At 42.6% G+C, this 13,472-nt stretch overlaps 1 protein-coding gene across 2 annotated transcripts in view; it reads right to left on the minus strand.

Moving 5' to 3' along the window:
- The window catches only part of mpp1 (MAGUK p55 scaffold protein 1), a 54,018-nt gene extending 41,556 nt beyond the window's left edge, over nt 1-12,462 (minus strand). Inside the window, exon 1 of one of the 2 annotated variants that reach the window (XM_084320146.1) lies at nt 12,176-12,462. In XM_084320146.1, the coding sequence (XP_084176272.1) occupies nt 12,176-12,292 (117 nt within the window). In that variant the 5' untranslated portion in view covers nt 12,293-12,462. Of the gene's footprint in view, nt 1-3,582; nt 3,662-12,175 lie in introns of those variants that run through there. The other variant, XM_084320147.1, reaches the window with a different exon arrangement.
- Nucleotides 12,463-13,472: the final 1,010 nt, after the last annotated feature.

Consider the following 13,472-nt stretch of genomic DNA (forward strand, 5'->3'; position numbering starts at 1 on the left):
TACAATATCATATTAATATGTAATAAATTATCTATCAATATCCAAAAAAATAATATACCTATCCACTACAGCAAAAGATAATAAATAATTACAAAAATACTAGTTCACGCTATTTTCAAGCTCCTCTTATACTTGTCCAAGAATTCCTGTTTATATCTGCATTTAAACATTTCAATAGTATTACTTGTTTTTATTGCTACATCAAGGCCATTCCAAATGGATACCCCACAAACTGAGATGCACTTGATTCACGGTGCATGAAGGTTTTTACTGAATCCTATCTACTGAAAATAATAGGCATCTGATTAACAAGTGCAGCTATTGTATAGTATGGGTCTCTTATCTGGATTAAACAAGTACTATGTTCATATCACCAGGGCCTGTAATAATCATTTTCAGAACTGGCAGACTGAGGCGAGGGGTGTGGACTTGGGCAGCAACAGACATCAAAGTAAATGGAAGAGACAGAGATAGAGACAGAGACAGAGACAGAGACAGAGACAGAGAGAGAGAGAGAGAGAGAGTGTATAGTTCTGACATTACAAAATGACTGGGCAATCACACGCAGGCAGCCCTAATCTTTCATGGCTTTAGGGTAGGATTCAGTTGACAAAATCACAACTGAAATGAGTGGACTGCAGAAACTGAAAAATCGCTTGTTAACGTCACAATGTGAGTAAGTGAGTCTCTCTCTCTCTCTCTCTCTCTCTCTCCAACACTTTGTAATTGTCAACTACAAGATCCAAAGCTTCTTGTACGTTGTACTTCTTTTTCCACTTGTTTTGCCTTGCTCGTCACACTCTGCATTTGTCTAATCAACCACAGAGCGTAATCATCAAGCCAGCTGTGGATTTTTCATATTACAAATCACTCTGCCCCGGTCACTAACTTTTAGTTTGCTAAAGTTGGCCTTCCCTCAGGTCGTTTTGTCATGCCGTTAATATTCTCCAACACTCGGGGCAGCTGTGTAGTGTAGTGTAGAGGTTTGAGTGTAGGTCGTCACTACGAACGCAATTGGCAGGCAGTGTTCCCATGGTGAGAAGCCGGTGGGGGTACGAGTCCTGGTCGGTTGGGGGGCCTGTTCAGCAGGGAGGGGGTCTGGGGGAGATAGTGTGAACCAGTGGTGGGGGGAAATATCGATACAGTATAGTATTGCGATACTTTGCGTGGCGATACTGTATCGATACAAGGACGCCAAGTATCGATATTTTATTATGCAAATGTTTTTGTATATTTTCTTTGTACAAAGAAGTTGCATTGTTCATTTCAATACCTGTAATAGTACAGTAGTCCACACACAACCACACACGTGTGCATGCAGTTAAGTTGGAATATGACTGTAATACAAACAGTTCAGTTTGTCAGGTACATGCAACATCTGACATCTGTCTGCTTGAGAAAATCCCATTTGCTGCACTAAAAATGATTGAAGTGAGATGAACAGACTGAAAACTTTATTTTATTAGATAAAACATGTTGACAAAGTTTTACTTTGCAGTTGAAAAAGGGTAATAAATCACAATATATCGCAATATTAATATCGCAATACTCAGCATAATATCGCAATATATTTTTTATCACAATACTATCATATCGTGACTTAAGTATCGTGATAATATCGTATTGTGAGGCCTCTGGTGATTCCCACCCCTAGTGTGAACCTCCATGCACATTACGCTCTCCCAGTGAAACTCCTCGCTGTCAGGTGAAAAGAAGAAAGAGACATGGAGGAGGAGGAGACATGTGGTAGTCTACACCGTCCCCAGACCAACAGAGGAGACATGTGGTAGTCTACACCGTCCCCAGACCAACAGAGGAGACATGTGGTAGTCTACACCGTCCCCAGACCAACAGAGGAGACATGTGGTAGTCTACACCCTCCCCAGACTAACAGAGGAGACATGTGGTAGTCTACACCCTCCCCAGACCAACAGAGGAGACATGTAGTAGTCTACACCGTCCCCAGACTAACAGAGGAGACATGTGGTAGTCTACACCCTCCCCAGACTAACAGAGGAGACATGTGGTAGTCTACACCCTCCCCAGACTAACAGAGGAGACATGTGGTAGCCTACACCCTCCCCAGACCAACAGAGGAGACATGTGGTAGTCTACACCGTCCCCAGACCAACAGAGGAGGCATGTGGTAGTCTACACCCTCCCCAGACCAACAGAGGAGACATGTGGTAGTCTACACCGTCCCCAGACCAACAGAGGAGACATGTGGTAGTCTACACCCTCCCCAGACCAACAGAGGAGACATGTGGTAGTCTACACCGTCCCCAGACCAACAGAGGAGACATGTGGTAGTCTACACCCTCCCCAGACCAACAGATGAGGCATGTGGTAGTCTACACCCTCCCCAGACCAACAGATGAGGCATGTGGTAGTCTACACCCTCCCCAGACCAACAGAGGAGACATGTGGTAGTCTACACCCTCCCCAGACCAACAGAGGAGACATGTGGTAGTCTACACCGTCCCCAGACCAACAGAGGAGACATGTGGTAGTCTACACCCTCCCCAGACCAACAGATGAGGCATGTGGTAGTCTACACCCTCCCCAGACCAACAGAGGAGACATGTGGTAGTCTACACCCTCCCCAGACCAACAGAGGAGACATGTGGTAGTCTACACCCTCCCCAGACCAACAGAGGAGACATGTGGTAGTCTACACCCTCCCCAGACCGACGAGGAGACATGTGGTAGTCTACACCCTCCCCAGACCAACAGAGGAGGCATGTGGTAGTCTACACCCTCCCCAGACCGACAGAGGAGACATGTGGTAGCCTACACCCTCCCCAGACCAACAGAGGAGGCATGTGGTAGTCTACACCCTCCCCAGACCGACAGAGGAGACATGTGGTAGTCTACACCCTCCCCAGACCGACAGAGGAGACATGTGGTAGTCTACACCCTCCCCAGACCAACAGAGGAGGCATGTGGTAGTCTACACCCTCCCCAGACCAACAGAGGAGGCATGTGGTAGTCTACACCCTCCCCAGACCAACAGAGGAGACATGTGGTAGTCTACACCCTCCCCAGACCAACAGATGAGGCATGTGGTAGTCTACACCCTCCCCAGACCAACAGAGGAGACATGTAGTAGTCTACACCCTCCCTAGACCAACAGAGGAGGCATGTGGTAGTCTACACCCTCCCCAGACCAACAGAGGAGGCATGTGGTAGTCTACACCCTCCCCAGACCAACAGAGGAGACATGTGGTAGTCTACACCCTCCCCAGACCAACAGAGGAGGCATGTGGTAGTCTACACCCTCCCCAGACCAACAGAGGAGGCATGTGGTAGCCTACACCCTCCCCAGACCGCCAGCAGGGCGGCGCAGCGACCAGGAAGGGATTTCTCAGCGGAATTCAGGGGGCAACCGGCAATCAAACGCTGGCACTACCGAGCCAACGAAAGGGTCCGACCCGTTAGCCAAGGGCTAGTGAATTTAGGCATCTGTGGTCGTTACAATAGTAACACATAGTTATTAAGGTTATAAGAATGGATGAGAGGAAGTTGGACAAATATGATCCAAATGTTTTAATGTGCAAGCGCAGGTATAAAGGGTATACCGACCTCTTTGCAAAATACACCCATCGGCAAAATTATCAATGGAATTCACAGGATGGAAGGTGTAATAATCCTGTCCACAGAGTACTCGTCTCCCCGGCTACCCGCTACACTGTAGACGGGGAAGTAGACCCAGACGTGGTTAAGTATCTATTTATAGCAGTTTGTTCTTTAGCCTGAATGAGGATGATCCGGTGGGACACGACTCAGCCTGCGCACACTCAGCCGCCCCACCCCCGGCATGGGACACACAGGTGTGTATGTATGCTACGCTAACACGGGAACAACAACACGTCCCCAACCCCCGCCAAAAGACCCTCCACGATCATGGCTATCGGCATAGGAAAGTGAGGGTAGCATATTTATTATTCTTTTATCTTCAACTGTATACATGCATATTGTATCTGTATGTATTATGATGATGTATGTCCTGTTTTTTAATACCAGGGACCATGGTGGAAATAAGTGCTTGCATTTTATCATGTTTTTATCCCTTGGATGAGGTCTTTAATCCACAATGAAATCAATCAATCAATCTGTGGATTTAGCGTTCCGTTTAATTGTCGGAAACTTCAGCTGAAGGAGCGCGGCAATTCGATCTGGGGATTTTATTCTAATTCTTAAAATATGATGCATTGAAATATTTTCAATTGTTACCGTGGTTCAATACAATTTGCCAAATTTGTATGCTTTTAAAAAGCATATATACCAGACCTGGGTATTGTACGGGCATTTTTTATTTTTATTTTTTTTACTTTTTTCTTTTCATGTCAACGTTCACACGCACAATATACGCTTACCTAGGATTTGACTTGATTCAACAATAAAGCAGTCGGGGCAAGCCAAAAACGGTCAAAAGTGTGGTTATTTGAAGTTTGGATTTTTTTTTCTCACAACTGAGGTAGGTAGATTACATTTTTAGAGACTAAAGTACAGAAAAAAGGTACCGTTGGGTACCGGTATCGATTCACAGGTACCGGTACCGTATCGGTTCAAATGTGAACGGTACCCATCCCTACTGAACACACAACTGCAGGGCAAGGGCATTTTTGCTCATGAAATGCATAGCCATGTGAAAGCCTTCATGACAAAGTTGCAATTAATTTCAAGGCAACTAGGCAGCAACAATCTCAAACACATGAAAACCCTGAAAGAAATCAAACCATCAGCTGATCACCGGCACAGGTACTCATCCATGTTGGGAGCACTGCATGATGAATTTTCAAGGCGTTTTCAAGATTTCAAAAAGGTTGAGGATGAAATGCAGCTGGTTTCCTCTCCCTTTACCTGCAGTGTTGATAGTTGTTCAGCTTGAACTCATTGACCTGCAGTTTGATTCACTACTGAAAGAGCACTTTAAGTCAGCATCACTGCTAGAGTTCTACTCTGCTCTCAAGGAGGAGAACTTTCCAAACATGAGGAGACATGCTCAGAAGATGTTGGTTCTCTTTGGATCCACCTACATATGTGAACAGACATTCTCAGTCATGACGTTTACCAAGTCCAGGTACAGATCCTCTCTCACTGATGAACATCTGGCAGTTGTGCTTCGCATCTCCACCTCAGACATGCAACCTGACTTTGATGGACTTGTTAAAGCTCAACAGAGACTGGATTTCTCACACTGAATGAAAAAACAAACAAACTGAAGAACACTAAAATGTGGAAATATAACAAGTGAAATGGGACACTTGATATTTTTTTTCTTTTTTTTGCACAGTTCTGAAAACATTAAATGTTTAATATAGGCATGTAAAGTAAAAAAGGCTACAAAACTGGGACACTTTTCTTTACACAGTTCAGTGACATGTCTTGTTTATTTTGGCTATAAGATGATGTGATGTCTTTAGAAAGCTAAGAAAATCCTTGTTTCAATAGTATATGAAACTCAAAATGCCCTTTGTTATTAATGTTTCACATTTTGTTTATCATTTTGGAAATAAATTCTATTTGAATAAATGATATTTTTGAAAGCTAACCTCACCTTTTAATTGCCAAATAATAACATACACTCTTACCAGGGGTCAAAACAATGCCATTTACTGCTTTTTATATAGAAATAAAATGTATATTATGCATAATTGAGTTTGGAATTTTGGCCCGGCCCTCCAACATATTTTCAGTTGCTCATTCGGCCCCCTGGGAAAAATAATTGCCCACCCCTGATATATACCATAATAAACCAATGTTATTAGTGCACAGCGTTATGTGCATACATTAATTAAACACCCACATTAATTAATATCAAATTTTATACAACGGCATGCAAATTTCTCGATTCTGATTGGCCATTTACACGTCTTTATTGGCAACAATCCACGGTCCTGGGCTCAGGACCCGCCCACAACCGAATCACATATCACTCCCCGGCTCACTCCGGGAGAAAACAAGATTGCGGACAACAAATGGATATGTTGATAGCACCATAACAACTAAATATGAAGCGATTCTGTCAAGGGGAATGTGTTAGTCCTTTAAACAATGTTGGATGATGTAATTGATGGGTCTTGAGTCAATCTAGAACAAAAGAAAAATCGCGGATTGATTGATTGATTAATTGATTGATTTAAATTTCTACTTCCTTCCCACTGACTGCAGCGTTCACTCTCACACTGTCCGACGCTGGCGTACCCACAAACACACACATACACACACACACACACACACACACACATTCACACACACGCACACACACACACACACACACACACTGTGACACACACACACACACACACACACACGCACACACACACACACACACACACACACACTCCTGTCTGCAACAGCGGGGGAGTCAGACTGAGAGAGAAGCAGCGCTGTTTTAAGTGAGCATGGTCTATTGAATTGATTGATTGGTTGATTGCTAATTTTATTACTGTACCCCTGGTTTCCAACTGGTTAAGTTTAGGCTAAAAGAAATAAATAAAAAAATAGGGCGAAGAAAACGTTTTTTTCCTATAGGGCAAAGAAAACGTTTTAATTTGTTTTACCTACTTTATATAGAAGCATCTAAGAATGAAGTTCTATGGAAAGTAGGTCTGCATTCCCTTAACAATTGTGTGTATTGAGCCGTACTGTATTGTACCCATTCTGCATCTGGTAATAAAATTTTCAATCAATCATTCCAATAATACACAGTTGGATGTGTTAGTTGGTTGGATGCACTTCAAGCTGCTTCCACATGAGGCAACTTCTCTCAATCATTCCAATAATACACAGTTGGATGTGTTAGTTTGGTTGGATGCATTTCAAGCTGCTTCCACATGGAGGCAACTTCGATTAATGTGTGTTTATTGTATAGAAATAAGGTTGGATGAATCTGGCAGTTGTATAAAAGCTTTACACCACTTGTAGTCGTGATTTGTGACCAATAAACCATGCCTAGGGGGGTCTAACGACCCTCGGCTGCGCCTCGGGCCTAACGACCACCCCTAGGCATGGTTTATTGGTCACAAACCACTCCTGCGCGTGATGTAATGCTTAAGTACAGATTGGTGCAGTTGGACGTCCACATTCACTAAGTCTGAGTGCTGAAATTCTCACTTGAGTCACTTTTGTTTTCATCTTTTAATTCAGCAATTTTCATGAGTCATCTTTACTTTTATACTGGAAGAGCCTCTTCTTGTTCAGTCGCGAGGGCATTTCTTCATGCATTTTTCCTCACATTCATGCTGCATCTCTCTTTCTGACTTTCTTTCATAGCATATTATGAAATATGTCATAGCCGATACAGCTGTGTTCAGACTCAACTACCGGTATGTTGCATCCACTAACTTTACACCCGTTTCTGGAGGCAACATCTAAAATAAAAGCTATCAAACTCACAAGGAAATAATCCATTCCTCTCCACAAATAGGCCTTTTCCTTCTGTGTATTTTCACTTCAAAACAAGCGTGAGCGACCGACTGACTGAACGACCGACTGACTGAACGACCGACTGACTGAACGACCGACTGACTGAACGACCGACTGACTGAACGACCGACTGACTGAACGGCCGACTGACTGAACGACCGACTGACTGACCGACAGAGCGACCGACACAGCGATCTATAGAGCTGTTGGTCACAGCTAAAAAGAGCCAGTCCTCTCAATAATCAGTGCCAGGCTGAAATGACCAGCCTCTGGATATAATATACTCCCTCTCATGCGGTGTTCTTTGTCAGGGTGGCAGTGGTCCAGAAACCTCATTTAAAATGCTGATTTCAGGTTTTTATTAGCAGCCGGGGAAGCTTGAGGAGCACCTTGCAGTACCAGTTTGTTGAACTGTAAGTCGCTGATGCTACGGAAGAAGTGTCTTCACAAGACTTCCCTTCAGTAAGTTCCCTCTGTATTACAACACATGAGATACAGAGCGGCACATCTGGGCTTTTTTTTCCGTGGCCACGCCTACTTATTGGGGGAAAAGACACTGTGCCTCCTTCACCAATACTCTCTTAACTCTCTCTTATAATTTTCTTATATTTTTTCTTAACCGTCTGTTAAGAGAAAAATAAGAAAAGCCACTGCCGTATTCATCAACCCGTTCTTAACGTCCAAATCTGTTCTTACCCAGGTGTGTTGAATGATCAATCCCACTCGTTCTTAAACTGAAATGCGCGTTCTTGTTCATGAATTTGCATACAGACACGCCCCGCCAGCTCCTTATAAGGCGAGGTTCGGCATTGCACAACAGGTAGCGCGGAAGCGATTTGCGACTGATCTCAAAATGAGATTCGATTAAAACGTATTGTTATTATACAGTATACGTATTGTTATTATACAGTATACCCTAAGTACAATACACCATCCAACCAGAGTGGATAAATAAATGTGTGGAGAAACGGCTTAGTGAGGCAGCCTCAGCACATGAGCGAGCACACACACAATTATTTATTTAGTTCATGTATGATACAATTACCATTTCTTATAGTTCTTGTATGACATGATGATGATGGTCCTATGCTACTGTTAGTTTGTTCTCATTCATTCATTGAGAATGAACATAATTATTGTGCCAAGTCAAATTCCTCGTATGCATGAATAGACTTGACTAATGTCTAGGGTTCCTCTAAGAGGCTAATCTTTCCTGTGACAAAATGGTACATGCAACACAGATTACAGTGTTGACATGTGTCTGCTTGAGAAAATCCCATTTGCTGCAATAAAAATTATTGAAGTGAGATGAACAGACTGAAAACTTTATTTTATTAGATAAAACATGTTGACAAAGTTTTACTTTGCAGTTGAAAAAAGGTAATACATTGCAATATCTCGCAATATTAATATCGCAAAATGGCATCCAATGTAATAAAAAAAAGTCAACCAACGAACTAGATTCTTGTACCGGATCTCCTCTCTGGTAAACAATAATACCCTGAAGACTCTGGCAGGAGCACTCATTCAAGGGTACTACGACTATGCTAGCACCTCAAAGGCGCAAAAAACAAGATTACAAACATCACAAAACAAACTGGTCAGACTACTGCTTGACCTTACTCCTAAAACCCACCTCACCCCTGCCCACTTTGACAACCTAGGATGGCTTAGAGTAGACGACAAAGTACAGCAACTTGCAATGGGCCTGGTCTACAAGATACACTACACCACTAAGGTACGCATGTACATGTCAAAATACGTCCCAAAGGTCAGTGAATACCACGACCACAACACCAGAGGGAGTTCCACAAATCATGTGCAACCCAGATTCGGCACAAACAAGGGACTAAACACATTTCACACTTATGCCACAACAAAGTGGAACGCCCTACCCAATTCAGTTCAGTTCAGTTATTTTTTATTTCGGGTTTTGGACACATAACAATGGTCATTCCATAAATCGCCAACGTTTTACCAGCTGCTATTGCAGCATTGTCCAATTGTCCGAAAAGGGCTAGGGAGAAGCACTAGGCTTGTCAGGCCCTACCCCTGAAGACTTACGTTTCATTTTTTTCCATTTACATACATACATAGTACACATTACAGTACACACATATAGTACACATTACAGTATAGTATACCTGCAGTATATAATAGTATATATATAATAGTATATAGTACACTACATAATAGTGTATACAACACATATACCCACAGCCGTAAAAAATTTAATCCCTACCCACATTCAAAACCCCTCTCAAAGAGCACCTACGGGAGGCTGCAATTCGAAACTGGCCACAATACATGTCCAAACCCCCCCTCCCACCCACCCACCCCCTCCTAATGGACAGTCTCCCCCCACCGTATGTATATATTTTCTCGCACCTACCCACCCCCTCCTAATGTACAGTCCCCTCACCATCATATGTATATATTTTCTGTTAGGATCCTGGGTAACAGAGTACTGTATATTTGCATATCGTATATGTCACAAATGTAACAGTACTATACCTCCTGTATGTCATGTATGTCCCTATGCCATAAATTTCATGATGTCGTGTATGTTGTGTATGTCATAAATGTCATTATGAATTGAAAATGGGGGACCCTGATGTAAACAAGACGAACGTCTTTCTCTGGTCTGCATCCCCTTAACAATTGTGTGTATTGAGCCGTACTGTGTATTGTACCCATTCTGCAATCTGTGTTGAAAGGCCAGTGTCAGAAGACCAGTGCACCCATCCTATCATTACAAGATTATATTAACGTGACAAGAAAAGGTAAAACACGTTATATGGCCAATTACATCATACAACACATGCCCAAACAAGGACTTAATAGTTTCGAAAGATTAATTTGAGAATAATAATATGGTAACATAATATGCATTCTTTAGTTATCTCAACTTCACATGGGCTTGATTTCTTATTATATCACATTGTATTATTCGTATTATGTCAATGTCGTGCTCCTGTTATGTCATCATGTCTATGTCTATAGCGGTGCTCTTCTGTGTGCGTCTGGGTGTGGAGCCTATCGCCACGGCCATAATAATTTATTGGAAGTTCGTGGGTTGTGCTAATTTGCACACGTTTAGCCTACTGTACACATGTCATCATGGGTTGGTTAACCCTTTCACTGCCGCACTACCAAACTGTTAACCCTTTCACTGCGACAATACACAGGTTAACCCTTTCACTGCCACACTACACAGAAGGTTAACCCTTTCACCACCACACTACACAGGAGGTTAACCCTTTCCCTGACACACTACACAGAAGGTTAACCCTTTCACTGCCACATTTCACTGCCACACTACACAGGTTAACCCTTTCACTATCACACTACACAGAAGGTTAACCATGTCACTGCCACACAACAGCAGGTTAGCCTGTCACTGCCACACAACAGCAGGTTAACCCTTCATTAAACGGTTAACCTTCTGTAGTGTGGCAGTGAAAGGGTTGAATGAATGAATGAACATTTATTTAACAGATTGCAGAATGGGTACAATACAGTACGGCTCAATACACACAATTGTTAAGGGGATGCAGACCAGAGAAAGACGTTTGTCTTGTTTACATCAGGGTCCCCCATTTTCAATTCATAATGACATTTAAGACATACATGACATTTATGGCATAGGGACATATAGGTATTTAGTACTGATACATTTGTGACATAAACGGTATTCAAATATACAGTACTGTTACCCATAGATCCTGACAGAATACATATGATGGGGAGGGGACTGTACATTAGGAAGGGGTGGGTGGGTGGGAGAGAAATATACATATACGGCGGGGAGAGAATATATACATTATATACATGACATTATATACATAAACAAAGACAAGTTGTAATATCACAACTGTGTAGCCTCTTCTGCGGTTTTCTGCGTGTTGTTATAAATGCAGACAAACTAAGTCGTCGGCCCTGTACTGTACACCCTGAGCAGTGTGGCGATAAGTTCATAACGCGACCCAGGATGTAGGTTCAGAAGGGTTATTTTTGGTCTATATAAATCTATGGTTTATATAACTGCCCCCATTTTGGCAGCAGTTGGTTTGTGCATCTTGGTTGGAAAATGCAGAAGTGAAATCAGCTCGTCGTGACATGAAGATGTGATGTCTACTGCCTGGGTTTAGCTGCCAGGGGCTGCGCGGCGAGGATGCGCAGTGGCCAACTATAGGATCACATACTAATAATAATAACAATAATACTAAATCTATTTTATATAGCGCTTTTCCAGACGCTCAAAGACGCTTTACAACGGTAGAAAATAAACAAAACTCTGGCAAAACAAGACCAGTTGAAAAAGCAAGATGAGGTCTAGATATACTAACCCGGCGAATAACTCCGTTTTATTAATAAGAGACACAATATGTGAATGTTATATATTAATCTAACCTATAATCATAAGAACATATTTTGTTCGTCGCGCAAGAAGAACATAGCAGGCATAGATTTTTTGTAAATAACCGTCTGACACTATTATTATTAATAACCACCGTACCCTGGGGGACCCTGATGTAAACAAGATGAAAGTCTTTCTCTGGTCTGCATTCCCTTAACAATTGTATGTATTGAGCTGTACTGTATTGTACCCACTCTGCAATCTGTTAATAAAGTTTTCAATCAATCAATCAATCAATCAATCAATCTCTCTGCATGATCCCGGAAGCAGAATATTGCAACAACAAGACTGTTTTAATAATAATAAAGCACGGTAATAAGGTACCTTGTCAGTAGCCCGGGGTGGTGGGTGCAGCAGCTGCTCCAGGTACAGGTCTGAGAGGGCGCTGCGGGGGGGCTCCGGGGGGACGGCGGCGCCGCGGGGGGGCTTTAATAGTGTCATCTTTGGCACAGAGAAAAGAAAAGACACACCGTGTGCCCCCTTGCTCAAGGTCCAAGAGGCTTGTGTTGACGATAAGGAGCCGTGTGTTGTTGGAATAATAAATCACTGCGGCGGGTTAAACTCCAAGGCTTCTCGATCGAGGTGGTCTTCACTGCGAGGAGGAACAGAACACAGCTGACACAGCAAGTAAACAGAGGCGGAGCGGGGTCCAGCTGCGGCGCCGGAAAATCCTCCCACTGGGCAAGCCTGTGGCAGCCACGAACATACGGTTATCCTCTATAACCATAGTTATATGAGTATAGCGAGCGCTTTTCTTTTAATTTTTTTTGGGCAGGCAAGGGGTGGTTTGGATGGGCTCAGACACAACCCCCTCCACGACAGATTTTTTTTTAATTTAATGAACCTGTACGTGCAATTTCCTGCAATATAGAGCCTTCAATCTTGACCAATAAAGCTGCTCTTTTCACTATAAAACTCAGTTAACCATAACGTAGTTATGGTTAGATTTATATATTGGGGGGGGATATATCATATTTTTCATATAATCAAAAAGTGGTTCAATAGTGGGAGAGCAGAGATGCTCCGAATGCTCTTATGGCCAGGCGTCTATGATTCACTGATACAAAGTAAAATAGTGCAGTGCAATAAAATAGTTAGTAAAATAGAATAAAATAATGCAATAGTGCATTGCAATAAAATAGTTATCATCGTATTTAATCGGGAGGCCGGTAAGGAGTGCATTACAGTAGTCGAGTTGGCTTGAGATAAAGGCATGGATCTGGTTTTCAGCGTCCTTTTGATTTATAAATGGCCGTACTTTAGCTATGTTTCTAAGGTGGAAGAATTAAGTTTTTGTCAACTTGTTGATTGTGATTTAAAGCTTAGGTCTGAGTCTACCATAACACCAAGACTTAACTCACTCAAATACAGTTAGCAGCTGGATAGACCACAGATGGAAATTAGCTTCTGCTAAATCTGGTGCAAACATATTTTCATGTAACAATGATGAATTGAAAAAAAAAAAAAAAAAAAAAAAAAATTAAATAGATTCGGGGCTTTTCAGAATACATCCGGGGCTTGAGCCCAGGTAGCCACCCCCTAGCTCCGCCCCTGAGTGGAACCTTATCCCTTTCAATCTAATTCTGAATAAAATGTCTCCACATGTGCACACCCATCCGCC

Source organism: Notolepis coatsorum, assembly GCF_963971535.1.
Source record: "Notolepis coatsorum genome assembly, chromosome: 8".
In the NCBI taxonomy this organism is placed as follows: domain Eukaryota; kingdom Metazoa; phylum Chordata; class Actinopteri; order Aulopiformes; family Paralepididae; genus Notolepis; species Notolepis coatsorum.